The sequence below is a fragment of the Bacidia gigantensis genome (assembly GCF_019456465.1).
Source record: "Bacidia gigantensis strain McMullin 20006 chromosome Unknown contig_125, whole genome shotgun sequence".
Lineage (NCBI taxonomy): Eukaryota > Fungi > Ascomycota > Lecanoromycetes > Lecanorales > Ramalinaceae > Bacidia > Bacidia gigantensis.
Genome location: NW_025408591.1, coordinates 1,259,311 through 1,286,606, shown reverse-complemented (window position 1 = coordinate 1,286,606; position 27,296 = coordinate 1,259,311). Strand labels below are relative to the sequence as shown.

The 27,296-nt window shown below is 48.9% G+C and overlaps 8 protein-coding genes across 8 annotated transcripts; 4 read left to right on the top strand and 4 right to left on the bottom strand.

Annotated features, from left to right (window-relative positions):
• Window positions 1-387: 387 nt before the first annotated feature.
• Window positions 388-1,869, bottom strand: KY384_001173 (uncharacterized protein; the record flags this gene model as incomplete). The annotated part of the gene is made up of 7 exons (XM_044809705.1): window positions 388-817; window positions 882-1,158; window positions 1,208-1,303; window positions 1,354-1,400; window positions 1,454-1,611; window positions 1,667-1,676; window positions 1,730-1,869. 7 exons carry the CDS (start codon window positions 1,867-1,869, stop codon window positions 388-390), a joined length of 1,158 nt encoding a protein of 385 aa, XP_044673612.1.
• A 507-nt stretch (window positions 1,870-2,376) lies between these two features.
• KY384_001172 (uncharacterized protein) lies at window positions 2,377-2,958 on the top strand (the record flags this gene model as incomplete). Its single annotated transcript, XM_044809704.1, has 1 exon — window positions 2,377-2,958. The coding sequence occupies one exon, from the start codon at window positions 2,377-2,379 to the stop codon at window positions 2,956-2,958; it is 582 nt and encodes a 193-aa protein (XP_044673611.1).
• A 9-nt stretch (window positions 2,959-2,967) lies between these two features.
• Window positions 2,968-3,744, bottom strand: KY384_001171 (uncharacterized protein; the record flags this gene model as incomplete). The annotated part of the gene is made up of 2 exons (XM_044809703.1): window positions 2,968-3,672; window positions 3,721-3,744. 2 exons carry the CDS (start codon window positions 3,742-3,744, stop codon window positions 2,968-2,970), a joined length of 729 nt encoding a protein of 242 aa, XP_044673610.1.
• A 605-nt stretch (window positions 3,745-4,349) lies between these two features.
• KY384_001170 (uncharacterized protein) lies at window positions 4,350-6,211 on the bottom strand (the record flags this gene model as incomplete). Its single annotated transcript, XM_044809702.1, has 3 exons — window positions 4,350-5,057; window positions 5,110-6,045; window positions 6,113-6,211. The coding sequence occupies 3 exons, from the start codon at window positions 6,209-6,211 to the stop codon at window positions 4,350-4,352; spliced, it is 1,743 nt and encodes a 580-aa protein (XP_044673609.1).
• A 195-nt stretch (window positions 6,212-6,406) lies between these two features.
• KY384_001169 (uncharacterized protein) lies at window positions 6,407-7,195 on the top strand (the record flags this gene model as incomplete). Its single annotated transcript, XM_044809701.1, has 2 exons — window positions 6,407-6,607; window positions 6,662-7,195. The coding sequence occupies 2 exons, from the start codon at window positions 6,407-6,409 to the stop codon at window positions 7,193-7,195; spliced, it is 735 nt and encodes a 244-aa protein (XP_044673608.1).
• A 2,936-nt stretch (window positions 7,196-10,131) lies between these two features.
• Window positions 10,132-16,659, top strand: KY384_001168 (uncharacterized protein; the record flags this gene model as incomplete). The annotated part of the gene is made up of 8 exons (XM_044809700.1): window positions 10,132-10,136; window positions 10,244-11,333; window positions 11,508-11,910; window positions 12,193-13,728; window positions 13,787-15,345; window positions 15,401-15,847; window positions 16,046-16,300; window positions 16,393-16,659. 8 exons carry the CDS (start codon window positions 10,132-10,134, stop codon window positions 16,657-16,659), a joined length of 5,562 nt encoding a protein of 1,853 aa, XP_044673607.1.
• A 435-nt stretch (window positions 16,660-17,094) lies between these two features.
• Window positions 17,095-17,556, top strand: KY384_001167 (uncharacterized protein; the record flags this gene model as incomplete). The annotated part of the gene is made up of 1 exon (XM_044809699.1): window positions 17,095-17,556. The coding sequence occupies one exon, from the start codon at window positions 17,095-17,097 to the stop codon at window positions 17,554-17,556; it is 462 nt and encodes a 153-aa protein (XP_044673606.1).
• A 5,463-nt stretch (window positions 17,557-23,019) lies between these two features.
• Window positions 23,020-25,396, bottom strand: KY384_001166 (uncharacterized protein; the record flags this gene model as incomplete). Its single annotated transcript, XM_044809698.1, has 2 exons — window positions 23,020-23,943; window positions 24,029-25,396. The coding sequence occupies 2 exons, from the start codon at window positions 25,394-25,396 to the stop codon at window positions 23,020-23,022; spliced, it is 2,292 nt and encodes a 763-aa protein (XP_044673605.1).
• Between the last annotated feature and the right edge of the window lie 1,900 nt (window positions 25,397-27,296).

Here is a 27,296-nt window from a genome sequence, read left to right as displayed (position 1 = left end):
TAATAGTCTTTGAGTCGAATGAGACTGCGCATAAAGAGCCCGCTGGATTCATCATTCGACGTGTCCGAGTCTGTATTTATGCTAGTGCGAGTCGACCAGGAGAATTCGAGTTATAGGAGCAGTCACTAGACGTCTCCGGTCCAAACATAAGGTAGCTGATGCCCAAATCAAAAACTATGTACGGTCTTCCGAGGGATTTGTGAGCAAGACTGATTGAGCGCTTGAAGCAAATACTTTATAAGCAAGTCTATGTCAAGACTTGAGATTGGTTCACCCGCTCATTTGACTTTCTTCTGTTCTTCATTTGGGTTGTATGGATGTTTGATCGTCAAACAATAGATGTCAAGATAGTCACAGATGGTGGTGATGATGTCATACTAAAAGATGTCAGTAGGCACGGCTCAACGAAGTGCGTGTACGACGTACCACAAAGCTCCCGTATACACCCACACCGAGTCCTACACAGCAGAAGAGAAAGGCGATCTGATAGGTCCCGCCACCCAAGGCGCTTGGCCAAAGGCCCAGTGCTGGCCCGAGTGAATCTACCACAGCTAGACCTAGAGGCATCGTGAGAACATTGTACATTGGGAATTTAGTGTCCTTCGTGAGATGTTTGATGATGATCTGGCCGACGGAATAGGCGTTGATGAGACCAACGTAGAAGACGAAAGGTATCAAGTGATGCTCGAGTATGATTGGTTGGAGGTAGAGATAGATAGGAACGAAGAACCAAGCTGTCAGATACGGAATGAGACCGTATAGTGGTGCGTCTAGCGACTTCTTCTGCTCACGGCGGACGTCGAGGACATGCTTGATACTAATGTATCGACAATCAGTGATGGCACAACATCAAGACGGCCTTCGCCCCCCAAGGATCATACCTTGAAAGAGTGTTGCCTACCAACACTAGACCTCCGTAGAATATCCACCATTCAATCCAAGATAAGTTGTAGATGATGTCCGGAAGTGCAGCGTGCTTTTCGACGCCCAAACTGCTTAGTGCAGACTCTTGCCAGAAGCTCCCCCTTCCTATAAAAGCTGTAGTTGCGTAGACTATGCAGAGGGTAAGTATGCCCTCGACCGGACCGGATACGACTCCCAATACGAGTTCTTGGGTGTAGTACTCGTCCCATGTTTGGATGTAAAATGTGAATGTCGCTATGCTGATCAGCGTTTGACCAGAACACTCTCGACCTGAGGCTCATACATCCAAAGAGGGTCAACACTGTGTACCAGCTCTGTCCGACGTTCAAGGCTCCGGCGAAGAGAAGAACTTCGAGGACGGTATTGCAAGCATCGACACCTGATACCAATATTCAGTCCTCATAATCCTTCAGCAACAAGGAAGCTTACCGTGATCAAAGAGCTCTCCGAGAGGACCGCTCTGATGCGTTCTCCGCCTGTTCTTATGATCAACATGGTCAATCAACCTCTCCTCTTGCAATTGACGTACGCTTGCGTGCCATCTACTGCGTCGAACGTCTGGTATAGGAATAGCCCAACTGCCCACGACGCGTAGACCCAGGGAGGCATATCCTGATCGAGCGTAGGGTTGTACCATAGTAGTGTAAGGAAGTTGATAATCACGAAGCTAAAGCCAGAAAGGGTGATCTATTGAAGCAGTCTGATCAGTGAGGTGCTTTGGAGGATATATTGGTTTACGTACCGCATTTGGCCTTGAATCCCGTCAGCAAGCTCTCAATGGGCACAGGGAGTATTCGTCACTTACGCCATGGACATTGGAAAACACTTGATCGCAACATTGTTGTAGAAGGGCTTCAAAATATAGCGCGACGTTAAGGACTTGTCGACTCCAGCATATTTGTACTCCTTAAGGCCTGGCAACTTCTTTGCTCTGATGTAGACCATAGCGGCGTATTCGGTTGAGGAATCAAGCTTGGTGTAGACAAGACCAGCGGAAAGTGAGCAAATGTCGCGACGTTAATTGCAATTTCAAGATTTGGGGCGCGCTAAAGGGGTCTAGAAGATCTGCAAACGGTGGACCCAGAATGACGCACGTGGAGGCTAGAACTAGGGAGCTCCCTCCGTCAATTAAGCTTAAATCTACCATTTTGATAACAGAGAGGTCATACTACTACTACCACTCCAGCTTCAAATGCTGTGACACGAGCTATCATCATCTTCAATGTTATAACCTCCACAGATGGAAGACAGGTCACAGCAACCTCTCAATTGGGAGGCTTCGGCTACAGCCACTCATCCACAGATCTCATCTACATTACCTCCAGAGGTAGAAACATGTTTGAAGAACGCTAGATTTGTATGAGCGCTCTGAATGACCTGTGGGTCTTCAAGGCTGATCTTGGATAGCTCCATCTTGCCACTTGCGATGCTTTTTTCCCTCACGTCTCTCTCATGAACTATACCTACCTCTCCTCGACACCATTCCACCCAAGTCCGGTCATTATAATGACCACCAATCCCTCCTCCAAGAAAACCCTCAACCTTATCAACAACCCCCGCGTGAGTCTCCTAGTCCACGACTGGATATCGCATCGACCACCAACCCGCACTCCCGATCCCACAAGAGAAGGCTCCCCACCACCTCAAGCCACACGCTCAAGTCTTGCCACCATGTTGCTCAACATCAACACCAGTGAGCTGAGCAGTATCAGTGCTACCATCAACGGCGAGGCAATACTTGTTCAGCCAGGTACCGAGGAGGAAAGATGGTGCAAAGAGAAACACCTCGAGAACAATAATTTCGGCGACCAAGCAAGGGAAGAACAGGGTCTGTTCGGCTCAACGCCACACGCTCCCAGTGACGGTGGAACAAGTTGCTTCATCGAAGGCGAAGAAGTACGCGTAGTTCTCGTAGGCGTCAGGGAAGGTCGAATAGCAGACTGGAAAGGCGGGGTCAAAGACTGGAGTCTCTCTTCCCCTCCCAGCCCCGCGAATTCCCGAGGCAGAGAACCTCTGACAAACGGCATTCGATAAGTCCAGTTTTCAAAATGGCACATCCATATCCTCCACCTTCTCGTCTTTGCCTTCTCCATCCTTCCCACTCTTCCCCTCCATACACTCTGCCACAAACCCCGCAACAGCATCCAGCCAAGCCTTCTGACTTGGGACGAAATGCCCCCCTGGATGCGTGACCACCCTTCCTTCCCCTCCCTCACAAGCCCCCACTAACCCTCTACTCCGTTCCTCCTCCACCACCACATCCACAGCTCCTAGCACATGCAACACCGGCGTCTTAATCTTCGGCTCGTAGAACGCCTGATACCGTTCCCCTGGAGCTTTGAATCCACAATAAGCCACCGCGAACTTCAACGGCCCTTGCACAAACCCCTCTCCTTTCCCCTCTCCCACCCTATCCCCTTCCAAGAAAGACGGCGGAAACCTCACCCCGCCCCTTCCAGCCCTCTCCCGCTCCTCAAACGCCTCCCTCCTCTCCCTTCCTTCAAGCAAACTCGCCACCATTCCCGCCGCACACGCGCCCTGTGAGAAGCCTATCACTCCATTAAATGGCCCTTCTGTTCTGATAGCCTCCGCGATCGCTGCCATACCCTCTTCTAGCCCCTCATACACTATCTCCACCTCTCCTTCCTTCCCACCTTTAACAGGATGGTCTTTCCGCCTCCACCACGCCCTCGCGTCTTCCTCGCCCGCAGCTTCTAGTTCATCGGCGCGGGAGCCGGGAATATCTGCCTATAGCCCCATCTTGAGTCAGCACTCCCAACCCAATCCCACTTAGACCCCTTTCGCCCCCTTTTTCCCCATTCTTCTCCCCTTTTCTCCGTCCCCGCTCACACCAAAAAAAATACACCAATGAAAGAAAGATCAGAGAAGTAAGAAGGGAAGGGGAAGGACCTACAGCATCCAACCTCCACGGCCCAGCGGGATAACAAAGCTGGAGCGCGTAATTCGGGAGATGCTTCGACAGGTGTTTTTCCAGCGCGCGTGTTTTGGCGCGGAAGAGCGTCGGCGTTTGGGTGTACCCGTGGAGAAAGAGGATGCGGAGGGGAGATTTCATATTTGAGGGGGTGGAGTTGGGGTTGGGTGTGGTGGGCATGTTTGTGGATATAAAGATAGGATGGGCTGGGTAATGAAGGAAACTGGAAATTCTAGTGGCGGAGGCTTAGGACGTCATTTGGGTGGAGACGGTGCGGCGGGGCGGAGCGGAGAGTGGAGAGCGGGCCGATCTAGCGTCTCATTCGCGACGGGATGCTATAGCCAGCAATCGGATACGATGTAAGTATCAAATGACTTTTTTTGAAATCTATATCGCTGGTACACCGGGTCCATGCTTTCCTTAGGCAAAATGGTTTATATTCCTAGCCTCATAATCCTAAAAATGTCTTGCCATATTTACTCATGCTGATCTATCACGCACTGCCATTTTCCGCCTCTTTCGACTTCCCTATCGTACCTCTGACACCGCCTTTCCCACCTACTTCTCTCGCTGTAACCTGTACCGTCATGTCCGCAGAAATGTTCACCGTCACTTCTACTTTCCCTTTTGGTTTTACTTCCTTGACCGACGCTTCGGCCAATGTGCTCTCCACTTTCCAAATCTTCTCTCTTACTTCTTCAGGCTCATCTTCTTCGTCACTGTCTAGATCAGAATCATCCTCGTCGCTTTTGTCTGCCTTGGATATGCCGTTCGTTTTAGGTTTTGAGTCGGTTTTCGTAATCTTGATGTCCCGTACAGCTTCACAGATTTTGATGAGTACGTCACCCCCGGCTTTCGGTGCATTGATGATGGTGGCTCTCCGGCAAGGTACAGCGGTATCCTTTGCTACTAATTGTGTGAAAACGCCCTTTTGGGGATCTTCACTGACAGCCATGATGCCGATGGCATTGAGGAGATGAGGTGTCACCGTCAGTGCGGGGTGAGTCGACTGCTCAATGTCTTCGGGGTCAAATTCGGCTATCAGCGAAGCTTGAATGGCGGCACCTCTTGCGTTGAGAGAGGATGGATCCATGGCAGTAGGGAGTGTTGATGGCGATATTATTCTTGTAGCTTGCGAAAATATCGATTGAAGGAGGGTTGATATTCGTGGAGTGTGAGAAGTTCCACCAGATAAGATGATCTGGAGCCTGTTAGGTTCTGCTGTCATAAAGAGAATAGGCAAATGATCAAACCTCATCGATATCCAACACGTCAAGCTCTGCAGCTCGTACAGTATCCTTGATCAGATTCCCTAGGCTTGTAAAGATCTTGCCCGCTAATAATTCATATCGTGTTCTATTTATGGTGGACGTATAATCTACACCATCGGCGAGACTTTCGATACTCAAGGTAGCATTGCCACTTAAACTAAGCGCCTTCTTGACTGCCTCAGCTTCTAGCTTCAATTTTGCCAAACTTCGGTCGTTTTCTCGTGGGTCCGTCTTGTTCTTTTTTATAAACTCCTTTGCAAAGTGGTCAATCAGAACTTGGTCAAGCTGAGCACCGGCTGTCTCATAGTCATGTCTCGTCGCTAATATACTGTAAATTCCTCCTCTAGAAGCAATGACAGCAATGTCGGATCTTGTGCCTCCGAAATCTGCAACAACAATATTCCTATCTTTAATCTCCGCCTCTGATCTGGCATCGTAAGCCAGCACCGCAGCTGTAGGCTCTTGTATTATCTGTAAAACCTTCAACCCTGCATCTTGCGATGCCTTCGTCAAGGCCTCTTTTTGATTGTCCTTCCAATCGGTAGGTATGGCGATTACAGCCGCATCGACCTTCTTCCCCAAGAAGTCAGAGGCAGATGAAGCGAGTCTTCGGATATGACGAGTTGTTATTTCGGATACAGCGACAGTACTGGTGTCTTCAGATTGGGTATCTCGAATGGAAAATGCGACAGCGGAATCCTGCTTCTGAGGCCGGGCAGAAGCATGACATGCGGTGGGATCTATGTCTGAAAAGTCTCGTCCGAGGTAATCTCTGAAGTAAGCGACCGTGTTTTTGCTGTTGCGAACAAGTTGATTCTTTGCTTGGGTGCCGTGGTATTCCTCCCCCTCCGTGTACGATAATACAGAGGGAATGTTCCGGTCTCCTTCCTCATTTGCTATGACTTCAGCTTTACCCTCCTATTACATTGTCAGATATGGGCATAAGTAGAGCACCGTCAAGTCCTTGTGATTGAAAAGTACTTACACCTGAGGTATACGCGATGGAGCTGTAAGAATTGCCGAAGGAAATGCCAATGGCTATGATTTCGGGCAGTTCTTCGACGGCTATATCGGCGGACGACATGATCTAGAGCTCTGCAACTGGACTTTCTAGGGTATATTGTTACTCATCATGTATGGATGAATAGATCGCACAACGGAGCCTGACCTCGAGATTCAAAATGCACAACTTTTCCCTTTAGCTCCGGGTAGATCCGAGAAAAGGGTCCCATTATCAATTTCAAGATCATTCCTTCCACATAGCATTCCATGCCTACTGATGGCTCTCCAACAAGTAGTGTTTCCTGGCGAGGACATACCCCGAGATATTCTCCCCATTCCCTCGAAGAAGAAGCATGCTCTAAAAATTGGCGCTGGTCTACAGCACATCCCGCCAGATAGAGTGACCTCCACAGTAGCTGGCAACCTTGGTATTGATACTCGAAAGAATGCCGTTTGGGTGAACAACGATGGCGGAAGGGTAGCGTGTTTCCCTCTCAAATTATCATGCGGTTTTACTAATTAGAAATAATAGTACATTCCACAATCTGGAGACTTGATTATTGCGACAGTCCACAGCTCTGCTGCCGAGATCTACCAGTGTGCAATCACGCCCCACACCACATTCGCCCAACTGCCTCAACTGGCGTTTGAAGGAGCTACTAAGAAGACTCGCCCTCATTTAGTTCATGGCAGTCTGATCTATGCGCGAGTTAACTCTGCGTCGAAATTCATTGATCCTGACCTCGTATGCTACAATCCTGCCACTGGCAAGAGTGAAGGCTTAGGGGAGCTCAAAGATGGCATGGTGTTCAGCGTAAGCTTAGGCTTAGCCAAGAGGCTTCTGGTAGCAAAGCAAGAACAACAAGGAGGAATAGTCTTGCTGGACGAGTTAGCTGAAAGAGTCGCCTTCGAAGTCGCCATTGGAAGGAACGGGAAAGTCTGGATAAAGAGCAGCACCGTCAAAGAGACTTTAATCGTGGGAAATGCTCTTCGGCAAATGGACGAGAAGGGTCTGGGAATTGATGATCAGAGGAAACTTGTGAAGAAGCTCCTGAAATCAGTATGAAATGACGACTGGTCGGACCGTCATTGATGATATCGCAACATCGTCAATACTCCTCCGAAACTTGCTCCCCAGGCCTCTTCTGAAGAAGCTATGATCATGGCCCAGTCTGTCGTTCCTGCGAAAAGAAAAGAGTGATAAAGCAGGTCACTGCTGGATCCAGAAGTACGTGCATGAGTGCATAGCTGTTGGTTCAGCAGTCTCGTGTGGATGCCCATGCTCGCGTATCACCATCCGGACGAGGTCGCTGACAATAGGGCCCGCATGAGGAAAGTCAAGGAAGTGCGAACTCTCAAGCTGTACTTGCTCCACCAAAGGCTAAGATTTTCGATTTCTAAACATCCGAAAAGCTGCAAGCCTTTCGCATGGTCGTTAGAGATCCGATGCGGTTTCATAACTTTAACCGCTGACCCCCAGAATATCGAACACCACTGTGTTCCGCAGCAGGCGTCTGGAACAGATCCGAGAGCCTCACCCCTACAGCTCGCCAACATGGTCTTTAACAATGTTGTGGTGTTCTGGTGGAAGAGATGGATCTCACGATACTCAACGTCACCTTTGTATGGGAATACCGATCGATATCCACTTTCCCCAGATCCACACCACGCAGTCACGCAGCATGCAGGTGCAATTTCGCTAAAATCAAATAGCCTTCGCAGCGCGCTGTTTGATTCGCTCGACAAAGAATCTTTTTACCCTTCCAGGTAAGGCGCACGAGAATCGAAGCGGCGAAGAAGAACTAAGGATTAGAGCATCTGCTAGTCAGGGACCGCGCACGAAATCCGTTGCAGCTTCGCTTCAGACTGAGTCGAGAGGCCAATCATATCCCTGTCCGGACCTCCCTCTTCTACCCTGAGTGGGCGGCACAGGAAATTGCAGATAATTTCACTGCGGCAACCAGGATCAATCCCACCAACTGGAAAGTCGGTGCGAGTCCGACGGGTCACCGCGAGAAATTGCTGTATGGCACCGTCGCCCGTTGGTGCGTGACAACGATAATTGCGCAGAAGTCACTCCAAGAGTCGTAGGGTAGGGCCATACTCTCGACCCCGGCCCCTGCAAGATTGCCTGCGCATTAGTTTCATTTATGTATGAGAAGTCGCTGCCCTTTGTCATCCTTGCGCCTCCTGCCTCCTCCTTCATCTCACATATACCCAACGTCTTGACTCGCATCTTGCGGTCGTCCATTCATTCATTGCGCTCACGATCATTACGAAGTCACTGTAACGCTCATTCATTCAACACTTAAAAACTTTGAAGTCCTCACTTGGCTTATCAGTCGAACAACACATTCATTCATCCAGCTTCCAAATTTAGCTCAAAGAAAAGATTGTCGCAGGAGCAAAGGGCAGAAATAGCGACGCCTGACATTCCATCATTCGGATGATCTACGGGAAAAGACTGTACATTCAATAGGGAACTGCTAGGAGTGTCATATTCGTGTCGAGGAAGCATTCCCTATCCGACACTGATCAAAATTGCTTTCGCACCCACAACAAGGCTTGCGCAAACCGCCACCTACCATAGTCAAAGATTCTATAGACCCACTCACCCTTCTCATCATCGATAACATTCACCACCCGCAAAATGCGCACGCCATTCTCCCTTCTCCTCCTCCTCGCCCTCTCCCCTTCCACCATCCTGGCCACACGCACAATCACTACAACAATAACCGACCAGGTCTCCACCACAACAATCTTCCACACAATATCCTCTTCGACCTCAATCGAGACCTCGGTGATCAAATCTGTTCACACTTCCGTTGAAGCCTCACCTTCCTCCTCGTCCCTTATCGCAACATCTCCATCCTCATCCAGCGCACCGTACCCTACCACGAAGTCGATTATCTACAGCTCTGGTGTCGCTTCGGCCTCGATCGCTACGCAAGTCGTCATTCCCAGTTCTTCGGCGCCATTCCCAACAGAGACAGGCACCGCCACGGAAACCGGCACGTTGGCAACCGGCGCACCAGTCAGCCCCCCTACAAGTTTCCCAGGGCCTACATCTAGCGCGGAAGGAAGAATCGTGAACCTGTCGATGGCTGGGGTGGTGGCAGTGGTCGCAGGAATTTGGGGTATGTGTTGATGACCCCTGTGGTCCGGGCTCTACGAAAGACACACAGAGAAAGAGCTAAACCGTTGGACGGTACATACCACTCCGTATTTTCAGCGAGGCGCAGACCGGCCGCCTTCATTTGCATTTTGTCAATTCGATTCGACTGTGATATCCCGAATTGTCTTGTCTTTTATTATCATCAGGGGAAAGGAAAGCTTGGAGGAATACTTCTTTTGATAATTCATTTAGCCGTTGAGCGTGCTAGGGGCACTTGCTGCTGTCTGTCACTCGCTTGAACTGAAGATTCGATTCTTGTTATTGAGATATGAATCCATGTGACGTGCAATGCAAAGCAGTCGTGAGCGATGGCGTGAGCGATAAGGAGTTGTAATTAGGACTTAATTGATCTATTGAGTGTAAAGTTGCTGTTGTCTCGCTTTGTGCAATTGCTACTTTGAATGGGGTTAGAGCATGGCCATACTTGCACGGCCCTGCTATAGTCCTGCTCTGTCTAGCCCTGCCCTCTGAGATGGATCTTGAGGGGTGCTTTGATTGGTCAATATCTTGCGGCTTATCGTTACGCCAATGTATTAGCTGCATGAATGGTGAGTAAGCAAGGCTGATGGCAAAAGACTGCAGCGATCAAGAGCTCGGTTCATTATTACATACGGTCAAACCTCTCCCTACAGAGAGTGGCGTTGAACAAGGAGCTTATTTACCTGCATTTTCATGCTTGTCATAATATTGGTTTCCCTGTAAACCTTAACTGCCTCAACCATAAATTCTTATTACGGGGCATTGATAATTTCTCGGCTCAATATATATGAAGTCATTGAATGAAGGGTTGAGTCTGGTAATCGGTCTTGAGGGGACTGGCCGGGAGAATGCCGTAAGTCACCAGCATCGGCCCCCATATTCTCACATTTCCTAAAGAGGTGGGTAGTACAACAACAAAGCTCAGTACTAATTAGTCAGATTTAATATTGTTATCGATAGTAATTCGGATGATTCGCAATCACCGACTGCTTCAAATATACGTATTGAGAAAGCGGAGAGCGAGGATGAAAATGTTTCGAATGAAGGGGCAACAAGCCTTCATAGTGCATCAATAAATGAGGATGTAGAGGAGAACGGCAACCTTCCGAATTATACACGAGTACACGTTGAGAGTGCATCAGAGGATGAAGGAGAAGTAGGGGAGGTTGAGGAACCTTCTGCGTCTTCACAAAATAGCCAAACTTCAGGAAATTCCTGGGAGATCCTTAGCGACGGCGAGATCCCTCCCACGACTGTGCATCCTGATGACTCTGCGAGCCGAGCACCAAGTCATCGTGGAGAGCCTGGAAATGAAAGTATAGATTCCTTCGAGGACTTGAGACCTTATGGAGGATATGGATCACCGCCCCAAGCTGGATATTCGCCACATTACGCGCCATATTACCCACCACTGCCACCGCCAAATCAGTATTATCCTAATAATTTGATGCATGACCCTTATTATGCCCCTCCTATCTATCCGCCACAACATCAATTCGTGTATTCTTTACCAAATTCAAACATACCATTCCCTAACCATTACCCTGATACCTATTCCCTAATTCATCCTCCTGGCCAGAGAAGGAATACCTTGGCCACAAATCCTTCCCCTCATTTTTCTGGTCATTCCCAACCACATCGGCTTCGTTCAAATTCGACCGCAATCGATAGTCGCTCTGGCAGAAACGTTCTAGATGATCAATTTGACGACGAAGAACTTCCCGAGCAGCTTGACGGAGATCAAGTTCACCCGCACAATAAGATACTACCTCGACAGGGTACGGGAGAGCTGGGCCGCTCTTACGGCAGTGGAAAGCGCGTTCGCTTCAAGGTATTATTGCGATTGCAAAGCTTACCTTTGATCGATGAGGAGAAGGGAATTGGCGATCTAGGCTATTCACCCTCAAGATCGACCAATTACAATTCAAGAGTGCATTTGCATCAAGATCTTTTTGAGATTGTCCAAACTCGCTGGACCCCGAATGATGACGGCCAAGAAGATGTTACGCTTACCCTCAAGGACGATGCTCCGAGAGAAGAAGAAGCAAACGTCTCTAATCATATGCGTTGGATGTAGGGCCCTTCACGAGCTTCCCTTATTTCCAGCAGGACTGACCATATCCTTCTAGACACATGAGATCTGCAGCCCCCACTTTCCGTCAATTTAAGGTAGTCATTGTAACAACTTACACGGAATTGAGTATCAGCGCTTACATGTTGACAGGATCAAGTGATCAAGATACCTGGTCTGAAGAGTACCGAAATCGCCCTTGCGAGTCGTCTCCTTAACCGAGTGAGGCGATATGAACAGCGTTACATACATGGTAGATTTCTTGAGCCAATGACACTGATCTATGACGGTGAAGATCCCTCCCATGCAGTCGAACCGTTAATCGGCACCGTCACTTTCATTTGCTTTCCTTTCTTCGACTCTGACGACTTGCTGAAGCCTGATGATGGGTTTCATGATCACCATGCTCATCGCGTTCGATCTCTGCTGCAGACACAATCGCGTCTGGAGTCTACCTCGCAGCGCGATGAAGATCAAGTACTGAAGAAGTTGAAGAGCAAAAGCAGCTTGAATGGCATTCACTTACCACAGATCTGGGCACTGATCATAAATCAAAGTATGCACCTGACCTCCCAAGTCTACAACGTTTCGTGTGATTGACCTCAAAACAGATCTGTTGGTGACTTGTGGACCATGTCAGGCTTCGACTCTTCGTGGAGAGTCTATTCGAACAGCTTTCCTATCAAAAGTGAAACTGGATGATGAGGCATTCTCGATTGAATACCAAAGCTTATCGGGCCATCAATATTTCATACCGGTTCGCAAGTGCCGAACCTGGTTTGTAAGACTTCCTTTATTGTCTTATGACTGAAGTCTAAGGCTAACATAATTCGACCAGAACCTTGTGGAACAAGTTACTGGACCACAATTCGTTCCTCCCCTTGGAGTGCCATCCTCATCAAGGAACAGCTGTTGAATAACGGGGCACTGTACAAGCTTGTAGACAGATCTGATGGCGAAATTGCGTATGAGGAATCTTGGCCAGATATGCTGCGCAGCAAGAAGAGTCAGTCTCTTTGTCTGGCTCTGCAAGAGAAGCCAAGGATGAGTGCCCCATTTGCGCCTTCGATTCGTTCAACAGGTTCGATGTCGGAAGATGAGGATTTGACAGAAGACAGCGAGTCGCTGATGACTATCTCTGTGGTACCTAGCGCGATGAAGTCGCCACATACAAACTATCCACCTGTCGTTTTCCGGGCGCATGAACCGTCACCATTCCGACCAGCTTCCTTACACCCATATTCGGTAGGCCCCTTGCTACAGCATCAACCCTTTGAGAATCGACTCCAAGAAGTGCCTCAGCAACTTCCTCCAAATGGAATTGTGGGTCAGGAGCCTCAAATTAGCACTCCGAGCTTATATGGACGCCCTTCAGTATCAGCTCTCAAAAAAAATGCCGAAAATGAAGAAATTCAAGCGCAACAACCGGTCGCTCCTCTGCAGAGCTCTAGTTCAAAAGGCAAACAAAAATTGCAGAGAGAGCCTAAGTCCGTATCATTTGCCTTAGCTGGACAAGGGGAATCGGAGAATGCGCGGCCAAATACTCAACGGCAGCTTAGTGATCATTCTTCTGATCCAGCACAGCGAATGCCACCCATCCTACGATCGCCCAATAAAAACCCCGATGTTCGAACACAAGAAATGCCTCCTATTCGACGGCCGCCGGATGCATATTCCCATGTTCAAACACAGCAGACCCAGCAACTAGCCATGCGAATGTATCAGCCATCAGCGCAGTACCAAATGCCTCAATACTCACCTCCTCCTCTGTATCCATGGCAATATGAGGCGCAAGCCTTTGCTCCAGGTTCTGCGTACTTAAGCCCTGGATTTGGTCAAAGTTTGTCGCCGCCATATTCTAGCATTGTCCCAGCAAGCGGTCATTATCCTTTCCGAAGATATCAGCTACCGACGCCAAAAATGACGGATTTAGCTTACATACCCTCGCGAAAGTCTGTATCCGCCTCTTTGCCTAATCGAAACGAGTCTCACAGAGAATCCGATGCAAAAGCTAATAATCGAAGTCAAATATCAAGTACATTTCTAGATCATCGCAACTCACAATCAAAGCATACTTCTTCAGAAAGCAACAAGGCAAGATGTCAAAAATGGAAAAGGATTTGTGATCAAGTCTTAGCCAGTCGCCGTGAGATGGTCGAGTTTCCGGAGCCGCCGGACTGGCCCTGCCGCTTACATGACAAGTACAAAAAAGGCCGGGCCCTTAAAGCTTGTGTATGCAACCTCAGAGAAGTGTATGAAATTCTAGGCTACCAACCAAACACGTTGAGACATGAACGTATCCGTTGGCATCCAGACCGATTTCCCATCGAGTTCCAGAGAAAAGCAGAGGAACTATACAAGGAGCTCGAAATAAGTCAGTAGACCCCAGTTTCAAGGCATTTTCGGGCAATGTTGACCAGATATCGACATAGTTATTCCGAATATTCAAGAGCCACAAGCGATTACAACTCCAGACCGAGTGAAAACCATCGCGCTACCTGAAACGTCTAATACAATATCAAAAGACACAAATGATGCCGTTATGAATCGTCCTGTCAAGGTTGACAGTCCCATGTCTTCGGTTTCTGGGACTATACTGAGCGAACAGCCGACGGGTGCTTTAGTACATCAACCTTCATTGTCTGTTGATCTCATTAAGGAAGACCAGTCAGCTTTGAGGAGCACATCTGAGTCTCTGCTTACTGTAAAAGACAATCAAAACACTGGGACAGATGAACAAAGTTTCGATGTGTTTCAGTACCTCGACGACAGCTGGAAAACAGATTCTGAGCCTGATACATGGGATATCAATTCTCACCTTGACACATGGGAAGTTAATTCTGAAGAATCTGATTTTCGCAAATGGAACGTTCTACGGTATCTTGACGACAGCTGGAAGACAGAGACTGACCCAAGCATAAAGGATACAGAGATTGTAGGCAATGGCGGCCTTCCAACGAGCGAACGAGAAGTTCAAAATGAGAGTGACGACCGGCTTCTGTCAGGTGACCCCTCCCTTGAAATCCTGACTAATAAAGTAGGCGCTGCCGGACAACCTCGGCAACTCAGTATGAATGAGTCGGATCGCATCATCGAGTCTGTCAATACTCTACCTGACGACGTTCAACGCAGCTCAGCAACAAGCAGCTTCCAAGAGTCTGTGTTAAATATCAAATCGGATTTGCAAGCCACTGTTGAAGATGCATCGGACGATGAGGAACTAGGCCCGAGGCACAAGAAATCCAAGGAAGCTCAGCCCACTCACTTGAGCAAGAAATCTCCCAAGTACAAGCGCAGACACAACTTTGACACCATTGGTCCCGGCGAATCTCGAGCAAAAGACTCAGTCCATAGTGAAACCCCTTCCCAGGAGGGGAACCTAGAATCTCACGAACGGCGGTCCGAGTATTCGCCTACTGGGAGCCCCTTTACCCGAATTGGGAGCGTATTATCAGACTTTGCCGAGACCTCTAATGCCCAGAAAGATCCGGGAAACGCGATTTTCTTATGGCCCACTGGTCAATCATCCCTTGACGCAGTGTCTCAAGATGATGCAGACTTGTCTGATGAAAATGAGTTCGATCCATACTCTCTGATTTATCGTGACTCCCAAGACCGTCCTTCAACCGGACGAAGGTCCGGCCAGTGGAGCAAGAACGAAAAGACCCTCAGAATCGTTCTTGATGAATGCCATGAGCGTCTTCAAAATTCCAAACTCGGGGAAGAGTCATCGGTCTATAAAGCCGTAGCTGAGAAAGATGAAGGCAATGTTACTGAACTTGCAGGCCTTGTAAAAGAAACGGCTGACGAGAGCGAGGGCAAGGAACAACCCAAGTCGTTTGACGACGCGGCAGAATTTAAGCTGCTACGTCAGAAAGAGGGCATTTTCGTACTTGCTACCAGGTTGTTGCGGGCTTTTGTCCCTCAAGGATATGAAGTTGAAATCCTGAAGAAGTATTGGGGAGCTGTATGGAAAGTCCTGATCATCGCAGTAAGGTTGCCCTTCAGTCCAATAAGATCTCTTTATGATATCTGACACTTTGCAGGAGGCAGCAAACGATCTCAATGACCTAGAAGCCCGTCTTTGGAGTTTCCTCAAGCTCATCCAGAGCATGCTGCTCGGGGTCCGGACTGTTGATCGTCAGCATAAAGTACATTACCAGATGCCAAGAGCCCTTCCAACTGCCTTCCGACATCTAGTCATGGTCTTTGTAACAGCCCAGGCTAGACTGAAGTCAAGAGGTAGACCGGAAAATATCATGCACTGCCAAATGTTCGAGAAGTCTTTGGCAGAGTGCGGACAATGCCTACTGGAAGGTAGGAATCAACTCATTCTTATGGTACATACAGACGACTATCGTGAGCGTGCTGGATACGAAGCGATCGACTCTACGGCATTGCTGAGCACCATGATGCGTAACTTGATGGAGAGATCCCTCACGAAAGATAAATTGCATATAACGGAGCTTTACAGCGAGTACACGACAAAAATTGTAAGTGCTCTGCTTCCTAGTGCCTTCTTCCGCGCGTATGCCTCCAAAGTATTCCTCGGAACTTTACTCCAACCTATCTAGCGAGGCTGCTGCCCGTCTTTCTTCATTGTATCTTTGTCTACTAAATCAATGTACTGAGAGCCAAAAATCCTTTCTTTACTCCCATCACAACTAAGGCAGACTAATTTCATTTTATAGCAATCACTCGTCCGTCACTCAGCAAGTGTCAGTGTATACACAGATATAGAGCTACTGACCGAAGAACTTGACGCAATCAAGAGTATTCTAAGCCAGCAGACTGCAACGCTAAGTGATTTCAAATACGCTCTCCAAAGCTATGAAGGCACTTCGGAGCTGGTAGATGTTGTTCTCGACCGCATGCTCACGCAGCTGAGGATGCAAGGTGAAGATTTCAAGGAACTATCTCGCCAAGCTGAGCTTGCGAGACACAGGGTACGTGAAAATGCTACACATGTTTCGAGACTCATCAGCCTCATTTGTACTCCAACCACGGCCTCAGATTATGTGACTGACCTGGCTTTCAGGCCGCTCAATCTATCTCGCTTAAGGCCGAATCCAATAACAAAGCCATTTTAGTCTTCACTACTGTCACCATCATTTTCCTGCCTCTCTCCTTCGTGACGAGCTTTTTCGGCATGAACACAGTCGACATGCGCAACATAAATTCTAGCCAAGGGTTGTTTTGGGCCACTGGCTTGCCCCTGACACTCTTTGTATTGGGCGCAGCTTGGGTCGTTGCATACCACGGAGAGCTTGCATCGCTTGGCCTGACTTTCAAAAGCAAGCCCTAGACAACAGAAAGTCTCTAATTCAGCCGTAATCCACCTTCGAGCCCTCGGCGATTGACCCGAAATAAACGACAGTCTCATCGCCGTGTCACTGCGGGTTCGTTTGAACCCCCAAATAACCTCTTGCGAGGGTAAATTCGCGAGGACTTTGGCACCTCCTCAGGCATTGCTGAGCTATCGGACTGACTCAAAAGAGTGAACAGATAAGTCAGCCGACTTAGGGCAAGAGAAATGCAAAGATTACCCTCGCCTTGGATGAAGTTACTTACGCCCGCCTTCATTATCGTTGGCGATAAATATGAAGAGCCTGATGCCCGATACCTTCAAGGAGTCTAGGGTGCGTATCGAGACGGAGGTAATTGCCTTTGCTCCCGACTGAGACAAGGTGCTTGCTAGATTTCGGGGTAAAACGAAAATTTGATAACCCCCTCGGCAAAAATGTCGACCGCAAGGGAAACCACACATCATCAGCCCCAAGTAACAGAGAAGAACGACTGCAACAATGGCGTCTGTATCATCGCTAACTTGTATCAGCATGCACTTGGCATCGAGGCCAGCGTCCCCCAGGCCGGTAGCATCGCCGGCATGATTGCTAGCATTACAGATGAAAAGACCAGCGGCGAGGAGTACGGCTGTCAAGGAGAGGAAGGTGATGGTGAGATTTGCGTCTTGCTGAATACCGCGTATACAATTTGTGATGTTGGGGCTGCGGATGGATGTCATGATAACTCGGTTGTGGAGGCGAAAGTTCCACATGCGAATAATAACGGGGTGAAGTATTGTGGTGTCAGTGAATCGGGGTATTGCCGCGGGTTGGATCAGGACTATTGGGAGGAGCTAAAGCCTGATTCGATGAGTACAGTCATGAGTCTAGGTGGCGTTCTTCATACCAATCAGTGAGGCTGAGTCGATAATGTATACATAACACATTGGATATTTGGAGAAAGAGCGAACATAGTCGGCTCATCCCAAATACAAGCTTCAAGACCCAGCACGTTCCCTATCCTCTCTTCCATGTTGCCATCTATCTCGCTAATCGTACCCGAATATCACCTATTGCTCAAACGTCTCATCCAAAAGCTTTCGCCTCCCCCCTACTCTACCCATCCCCCTTCCCCTCCACCCTATCTATCCCCCACCCATCGCCACCCCTCCCTCACCAAAAACAGCGTTCCCCTTTAAAGTATTCACCAAGAGCCAACTCGCCGGGTAAACCACTCTCCCAGCTGCCCAACTCATTCCAACACTATCTACAGTTGTCGCATTCCCACCTCCATCTACGCTTGTCCCATTTCCACTCCCATCTCCACTTGTCGCATTCCCACTCCCACCACTCCCCCCACCACTTCCCCCAGCCCCTCCCTCACTCCACCCATACCACCCCGCCAGCGCCTCAACCACATCCACGATTCCCCCCGTCGTGAACGGCTGTATCTCAGGATGCGTATTATACATCTTGACCTCGACGCAGCCGGGGCCAGGGACATTGAAGCAGCTTTCCAGTGATGGGGAGGTGTCGCAGCATGCGCCGCCCGCTACGTTTATCTGGCCTGAGGTGGGGAGGGTGTATGTTGCGTTGGCGCTCTGTGGAAGGAAGGTGTTAGCGTGGGAAGATGGTGGGTGGGTGTGAGACAGGGGAGGGGAGCCGAGGGGGTAAGGGGTAAGGGCAAGCTGGGCTGGGTTATGGTGGAATGGGGCGGGAGGAGAGGGAGGGAGATGGGGAATACATACTGCCCACCCCTTTACATTCCTTAGCCAATATTCCATCGAATTGTGGAATGCGGTGGTGTTGATAAGTGGCTTTGACTCGTCGGGGGTGATGGCCAGGAGGAGTGCTGAGTCCGGGAGGTGGACGGTTATGGAGGGGCTGAGGCTGGGTTGGGCACCGGAGGATATGGAGACAGCGTCGGAGAGGGTTGGTTTGGTGAATGAGAGCAATGTAAGTGAGAGGGGGAAGAGGAACCCGGAGAAAGTGTGATGTAGGGGAACAGTGTGCATGGCTTGAATGAGTCTGAAAAAGTAAAGTAGTGGATAGTTCTGAAATATGCTGAGGAATGGGAACGACGAGGAGGCGATCTTTTCATGTTGCTTGTTTGTACGCTTTCTCTGTCTTGTATTCGTGTTGAATCAGGATATTCAAGACAGTGTGAGGCTCTAGAGGCCATGATTCAGCCTTGCAATACCCACCAAACCGGCAATATCGCACATCGAGACGTGACTTCTTCTGGGTTAGCGCCAACGGGGTTTGGATTCGCCCTACGATGTCGCACGTTCTTATAGGAAAGATTATGATGCGTACGTGGAAACGCGGCTCAGAGCAAGCGAGGCGCGTCGGAACCCAGAATGCGATCAGAAAGCCTTGGGGAGTCGCTAAAGCCCAAACATACGTGAAACTGGCGCGACCTATCTTCTGTCAAGCACCAATAAATTAACACAAGCGATCTTCGCAGTGCTGGCTTAGTGTGGAACAATTATCCAGCAGTCCTGACCCCGTGCAAATTCGTCCAGTCATTCATTGCTCAGCACGAAATACATTCTTGCTGCCCAGGTTCGTCTTTTGCCAGGAACTTTCGAGACTTTGAATAAGCGGCTCCGATTTTAGAAAAGTTTGATTATTAAATATCTTTCGCATCTCTGGCACTGACCTTATTATATCTCACCCTCTCGTGCCCCTCCATTTCAGAGAAAAAACGCTCCGAAACAATCCTATACCCACCTATCTTCGGCTAAACTTTTGTCCAGAGGATCTAATAAACTCCTCTAAATAGCAGGACACCCACTCCCACAATAGGGAACACGTAGAACGGATAGCCATCTGGGTCGTTCTTTCCCGTTGGAGGTATGAAAGGCACTAGAGCCAAAAATGCGTTCGCTAGGAAGTAGAGCACCGTGATGGGTAAGAATGTATGCCGTGGACTAGTCCAGTCCTCGGACTTCCTGTACTGCAGCCAGACGAGTTCCGCAGCTACGAAGGTATTGATCCAAGCGCCGGGATACGTGTATAGATCAATGATGAAGTTGTATGCTGGACCGATTTTGAAGATGTGCAAGCTTAGATGGTCTGCGGTCTCAATTGGCATCGGTACAATTTCTGGAAGAGGAATAGATGCCAGCCCGCCGAGCAATTGGTAGCCATGGCGGTATGTCGTGCTTTGATGTTATTGCCGTCAGTGCCGGGCACCTTTTGTGGGAAGATGCAAAGAATGTTCGGCTGTAGACCTCCTTTCCAGACCTTTGAACGCACAAATCGCGTAGATGCTGCAGCATACGTTATGCGAGCCTACCATTTCCCTATGCTACAGAGCTCGTTTCGGCTTCAGGAAGCCGAAACATGCGTGAGAGTAAACTCAGTGGGGGCGCTTTGTAGATTTGCTGATGGATTCCGGTGACGCATGCCGGTGACATAGCTACGTAACATGGCTATGCCACAGTCGAAGTAGTGTCCAGCCTTTTAGGTGACTCATGCGCCCATGGTGTTCAGTAAAGACAAGAATCTTCACATCGTTAGCGAACAAAGTCTGAGCCAACGTCAGGTACATGAGTGGAGCTGCGTGCCCTAATTGTTGCAAACAAGAAAGGCGCATTCCCACTATATGTCCGAGCAAATGCAGTCAAAGCCTATGCTACTGATCTGCTTCGCATTTCTCGACTTGGTAAGAAAGCAAGGAGCAGGCTGAATCCTTCTAAATGTGGGGCGCGCTGTGCAACCATTTTATCTGGTGCTACCTTCAGTAATGCCGAGGCAAGTCCCTGGAAAGAAGGCTATGCTGTTTGGGCTGTGCTCAAGCATTTGCATGTTATAGAGCGAGAGCGTTCTTGAATCTTCATCCAACCTTCACAATTGTATAGAACTAGGGACACATCAGCTATCTTCACGAAAGTGCTTCTAAGAGACCAAGAGACGACTCCTTACTTTGGCAGCCTGTGAACATGGGTTCGTCTCTTAGACTGAAGGCACGCCGCCTCCGTACGACCTGGCAAAGCAGTATATACCTTTGGTTGACTGTCACCAGCTTGATCCTGATCATCAACCTCATTTTAACAATTTGGGGGAGCACTGCTTTTCCTGCTGCCAAGCAATCGGGCGTGAGCATTCTGTTGGAAGGTAAATGTTCACGAATATCGACCGCGGACACAGGTCTACACGCGGTCATCAATCTCTTTAGCATTGTCCTTTTGGGTGCTTCAAATTACACCATGCAGTGTCTAAGTTCGCCGACACGTTCAGAGCTAGACAAAGCACATGCGAAAGGCCGGTGGCTAGATATAGGCGTTCCAACGGCAAGAAATCTTGGGGGTATAGATCGACGACGAGCCCTGCTTTGGCTCCTTCTAGGGCTCAGTTCGGTACCACTGGCTCTGCTGTAGGCGTCGAGTTACTCTGTGCTTGAACGACCCAGCTGACAAGAGCCCAAGGTACAACGCGGCCATATTTCAGGCAATTGATAATAATGACTATGATGTCCTCGTTGTGAACGAAACTTTTCGAGATGGTGCAGGATGGGAGTCGAAGATGAAGCATTATGTCTTGGATGGTCAGGACGCCACTGCCTTTAAGTATGATAATAAAACTGAGGATTTGACGCACTCTTTGGAAGAGATTGCGCATCTACAAAGCCCCCAGACTTCGTTTCAAAATCTAACAAATGAGGAGTGTATCAAAAGATACTCGACTAAAACTGTCACGGGCTTCAGGAACTTGCTAGCCGTCGCGGCCTCATCAAACTCTGTTCCGAGACCTTTGAGGGAGGGAAGTAGCATATTCTTCATGGGAAAGGTGGGGATGAATCTGGTCGCATCGCATATATCCACTATGGAATCTCCATATTACTGGATATATGAAAAAGGCATTTATGGCCCAGATCAAGCTGATGCAAATCAGTGGGTGATCCAAGGATTCAGTATCGGATATTGTTTAAGCGAAATCGTCGAGCAACGGTGCAGGTTGCAATTCAGTTCGACGGTTGGGATTACGGTCATCCTCTGTAACACTGTAAAGCTCTGCTGTATGCTTTATGCGGCGCTGAAGCTGGGAGAAGACAGGCTGTGTACGCAAGGGTACGTAATATCACTCCCAGGATAGAGACATTCTTGTTAACTGACCAAGCGATCTGCTTCAATCTTATCTACTCCGCCCTGATCCACACACCTACCAATTCTGTTTGATGAACAAGGCAGACGTTCTCAGACACTATTGGATGCCACATGAAGTGAGAGACAGTCCAATTGACCCACTCGCGTATCAACTTCATGCAACTTATTGGTTCCGAGCGGCCAGCCACAGGAGATGGGTCGTCTTCTACGTCATGGCAGTGTGCAGCCTTTTATTGATTATGATATCACTGTCTTCTGGTCTCCATACCTTACGAAATCATTTCATTTCATTCTCAATGACTTCACTCTGGAACCTCGGTCTTGGACGTATCGACCCTCTTGCTCTGATTGCCTTTACCGGACAGATATCGAAAACACGACCGGATCCTCTTCTTTTCTCAATAATCGCCAACTTACCTCAATTACTAGTTAGCATCTTACATCTCAACTACAACAGTATATTCACTTGTATGCTCATGGAAAAAGAGTGGAATGATTTTGCTTACGAGCGCAAACCACTGCGAGTCTCCGCACCAACAAAAGGGCAAAGACCTACCTACTTTCTCTCACTTCCTTATTTATACAGCATATCGCTCATGATCTTCTCAGGTTTGATGCATTGGCTCATCTCACAATCCATATTTCTCGCCCAAATCATCGCTTATGACCAAAATGGCAAAGAACAGCAAAACCAAACGGCCATAGGCTGCGAATTCTCTTGCATGAGTATCTTCCTCGTCTTCATCCTTAGTTGTGTCATGCTCTGCTCAATAACTTTCACAGGATGCCGGCAATATCGTCCTGGAATGCCTTTAGCAGGCCATTGCAGTGCCGTTTTGAGCGCCGCATGCCATATTTTGGGTGAAGAGGACGACATTACGACACGGCCCGTCATGTGGGGTGTCGTTAGCGAAAACGGAGACGTTCAGCATTGCTCTTTCAGTTCAGCTCCTGTCAGACCAGCACAACCAGGTCACATGATGAAATGATACTTTCTCAGATCTCTGAAGCCAATGGGGGAACCGATCGATTGGTCATATTTCATTGAACAATCATCGACCACGTTGATCGGGCCATGTACAATTAGCCAAATTCAAAGGATCCTTCGCCCAGTTGTCTTGATGGTCATCTTTTCTTGTCCGTTTCCGACGCGCTGAAGACTACATCGTGATGCAATAGCCAGAAGAGGGCGCAACGCATCAGGCATCAGGCACTAAATTGTTTGTCAACTTCCTATGCGTCAAAAGCGTCGAGAAGGAAGTAACCTCGTCAGTCATTTTTACTGTGCGCCGTTCCCTGTAATGTCTTGCCTGCGTATAGTTGACCCTCAACTGGCGGCAACGCAGGGAGACTCGTAAAGCAGCAGTGCCCCACGCCTGTGTTCGTCATGCTACCGTTACTGGCCATGTCCTTCGCGGCATCCTCTGGAACGCCCCACAATAAGGTCTTCCCGGCAGCATCAGCGTCCGAGCTGGGTTGGTGACAAGCAGCACTGATGGCCGCGCTACAACTCCCAGCCAGAGGCATGCCTCCTCTGTATTTCCTGAACCCCATGAGAATTCCGGCAAGAATTGTGAATGATCCAAGGATGATGGTCGTGATGATGGCTATACAACTATATCCAATTGTGATAACACGATTATCTGCTTCAATTTCGTTGCCTCGATACATTTCAACATCAACCAGGAAGATGGTCTGCGAGACTAGCCAGTGCAGTATTCCTGACAGCACTACGAGGGGTATGCCGTACTTGTATGGTAATTGAAGCCTGTAAGTCGATCGCTGCTGCCCCGTGGGATCGGTCACTCGTAGTTGCTTGCCTTCATGCGCGTAGTCATACCATTCCTCAACCATTAACATGCAGGTGTAGAGACTGTTGTAGGTCAGGAAGAGGAAGGAGAGAAGAGGCTGTGGGGCGTTGGCAATGATGATGTTCACAAAGAGCGCAGTCTCACGTGACATCCTCCTAGAGTTTATAAATGAGGCCAAAGACTCCGAAGTGATAGCACCGAACCCTAGATGCGCAATATGTGATAAAGAACGATCGTTGAGATTTGACATGCCCATGGACAACAAGAAACCGGTTACTACCAACGTTATTATACAGCTAAGAAAAGTTAGCGAGGTGTGAGCAAAGCCTGCAACAATTGTGAGAGTGATTGGATGAAATGGGTCGAAATAATTATATTTGAGCTGTGTAGACATTTCTTGTGACTTACAGAATATTGCATGACAGCCATCGAGTTATACTCGCACCAGCGAACCAGAAGTGGCGTACGTTTTGAAAGGACCGGGGCTCGATCATGGCATGCCAATTCGAACTCCGAAAATCTTTCCTCTCTGCAAGGCATTTGTTGATAGTTTCAGGATCGTTGGTTCTGAGGAAAGATTGCACGGCGTCACCAATGGTCACTAGAGGAGCCTTCCGTTGTTGTTGTAGAATTAGAAACATGCAGAAAGCTTTCACAGCATTTGCGACGATGACGATAGACATTATCACCACGCTGAATTGTACCGAACAGTGCTCTTCGGCTGGTTTGCTTAGGCAGCTCTTGATAGACAAAGAAGAACCCCCATCATAAAGATAAGGAATCTCCAGCGACCCGCGTTTGGCAGCCTGTATTGGTTCGTTACTACTCGAACACCAGCCTCGACACATCCAGTCATATCCAGTCCCTCCCGTGGAGAAGGTCTCAGTACCCTCCCCAACAATTGGAGCGGCAGCCTCCGTGATATTCACATCTGGCGTTATCAGGACCAAGTCACCATGACTTGTGACAAACTGTTTTGCGTAAGTGCTTGTGCACACGACGATGTCCATTTTTCCCCATGATTTTGCTCCTTCTAGCGTACCATAAGCAACCTTTCCGAAAGGGTTCTTTGAATTCTGGAGAATTTCCTCAAGATTGGGTGCGTCTATCACCTCCTGGGAGGCAGCCCAGACTCGGTAATCCTGTGCAGTCAGCGATGAGAAGACTGCGCTGTTGTATAATAAATGAAGTGGGACACCAGAAATCGCTAGTAGCAACCACAATACCCTACGCCTTCGAGCGATGTAGAAGAGATTGCGCACGCTCGGGACGCCAATATCAAGCCACTTCCTTCTCCTATGAGCCGCATCTACCTCGTCGCGTGTTGGAGACGCAAGACACTGCATGCAATAATTGCTCGCTGCGAGAAGGGTTGTGCTTAACGCGTTGATCCCAAAATGAAGCCAAAGACTCAAATTTTTGGCCTCGTCACAGCTGCCCTGTTGCATTGTACCCAGACCTTTTTTGATTCCATATTTTGCAGATGCGGCAATGGTCCACACGGTATTGATGAGCAGGACTAATGTCGTGATGCTGGCACACCATGTGACTCCTACGCGCCACCCAGTGAAGCGAAACGCCTTGAGGCCGGGGAGCCTGGGCTTCCTGGCCCTCTGAACGTTGGAATTGAAGGGAACGTCGGCGTCATGTCTTGAGAGGAGAGATGCTTGCGAGCGGATACTAGCGGCGTCGTAGGTGTCCCAAGCAGAGTAGCTTGAGTGGGAAGGCGACTGAGATCGATCGAGGTAATTCAGCTCATGATCTGCAGAATGCGAACTGAGGGGTTGGTATGTTTGCTGTTGGAGGGCTGGTAGATGCGTGGAGTTCTGGAACATTGCACGTTCCTGTAGACTGGTTGAACGTGCAACGTGAGCATAGGACAGCCAAGGGGGAGACGAGGTCTAATCTCTGCTGGTCAGCTTCACAAGGCTGAATCCAGCCACGAAGGAGCTCGCGCCGATCCATCGCTCGAAACGATATTGGGGGCTGATTGCTTCGTAGCTAGTTGGTTGGCTCAAGTTCTTCTATACATAGTAAGTCGGTGAATAAAGTACTGTACACCAGTAAGGCTTGATCCTCATCTTACAATCTAAAGATGGAGGGGCAATGGCAGAACGGCAAACAATACGGCGATGGGATGAAATCTTGCCCTGAGTCAAACGGCACGGCAGATCGCGGCCCGAGACAGTCCCCTATTTCAGATGAGAGCTAACTGCCCTAGGGCACACGGGGTCTGAGATTTATGGCTACGTGATGAAAGCTGTGCTGCTCTCCTTCACTTTGCTCTCCGGGATATCACCCTCTCTCAAACAATCAATGTTATGTGCACGTTATGTGGTACTGGTGTCTACCCTCACAAAGTGCTTCGAGTCGATCCACCATTTGGATGGGCGTAGACGCCTTTGCCACGAATCTAAGTCTTCCAGGCGTGGTAAAGCTATCGTTGGATCGCCCGCGCAGCCACTTCAAACATTCCAACGAACTACTCTCATTGCCTTTGGAGGGAGTTTACTTAGCGCGTAGACAGTATAGGATAAAATGTCGAGAACCTCATGTGTACCCTTCGACGGAAAGATTTCCCTGGCCGAATTTGTTTGAAGTACCCTCCAATATTAGCATCAGTGGGAATCAGGGTGTAGTCAGCAAATGCCAGTTCCGAAGCTACCGAAGCCGTCATCCTTGAAAAGAAGTTTTTCTGACCCTTCGTATCAGAATGAAGGCGTCAGGCATGTGACCACACCACTGGATGAATTGTGGACGGTTTTCGGCTTTTACTCGAATATTTCGCCCAAAATCGTATACCCTGTGACGCGTCCAGCCGACTGGCCACCACACTTTTCAATTGCCCTATCAGAGTAGAGAAGTGCTCGCAAAATAATCTAGAAGGCAAGGCCTGTGGTGTAGATAATCTCGCGAGATTCACCTCATGAGCGTCTAGGGTCAAGGCTTCGTACAGAATCGCGAAGTCTGTGCAGGAGCATCATTACCAGTGTCTCCTCCAGAGGCGCGGACTTTGAGCTAGAATGTATGCTGACCAACAAAACCAAAGATATGCGATACTGGGACAGCAAAGGTATGTTCCCCTCGCATGTAGCACCTTTGAGGCTAACACATCACACCGAGTCTCAGAAAGACAGCACGATTATCCACGCCATATGTTTCACCAGCGCCAGCGGTTCTCGTGGAATGACAGCACCTAAACATCGAAGTGGGGAAAACCCAGTGTAAGCGCCTCTCGTAAGTTGATTTAGTCTTACCACCATCCCCCAAGCGTTGTCAGTCTCCCCGAACCGCAAGCATCTAGCACGAGCGAACGGGAGAGCCTTTCTGCAGAGAAGTAGATTCTGTCACCTGACGTCTGTCGTAGAATGCCCAATCTACACGAGCGAAGTGACCCACCCAAGCTACCATGACTGGTCAGGTATGGAGACAATGGATTATGAACATCTATTGCGAAAGAAAATACGATGAAGGAGTAAGAGCAGCATCTCGGATTGCTAAAATGAGGGCAGAGATATCGCCGAGAAAATGGACCCACATCTCGCAAAATTGTTGACGCGCGGATGGCAAGGTCCAAGGCCGTCCTGATGCTTGGGTCCGATGCTTGATACTGCAAATGACTGGCCACTTGAGCTGAAGAGGATTAGCTAAATTAGAGGAGAAATTCCAATGCAGGGCCCAATGCAAGTGCTGCTAAACCACGTGGGTAAATATTTGGGATGATTGGAAGCCACT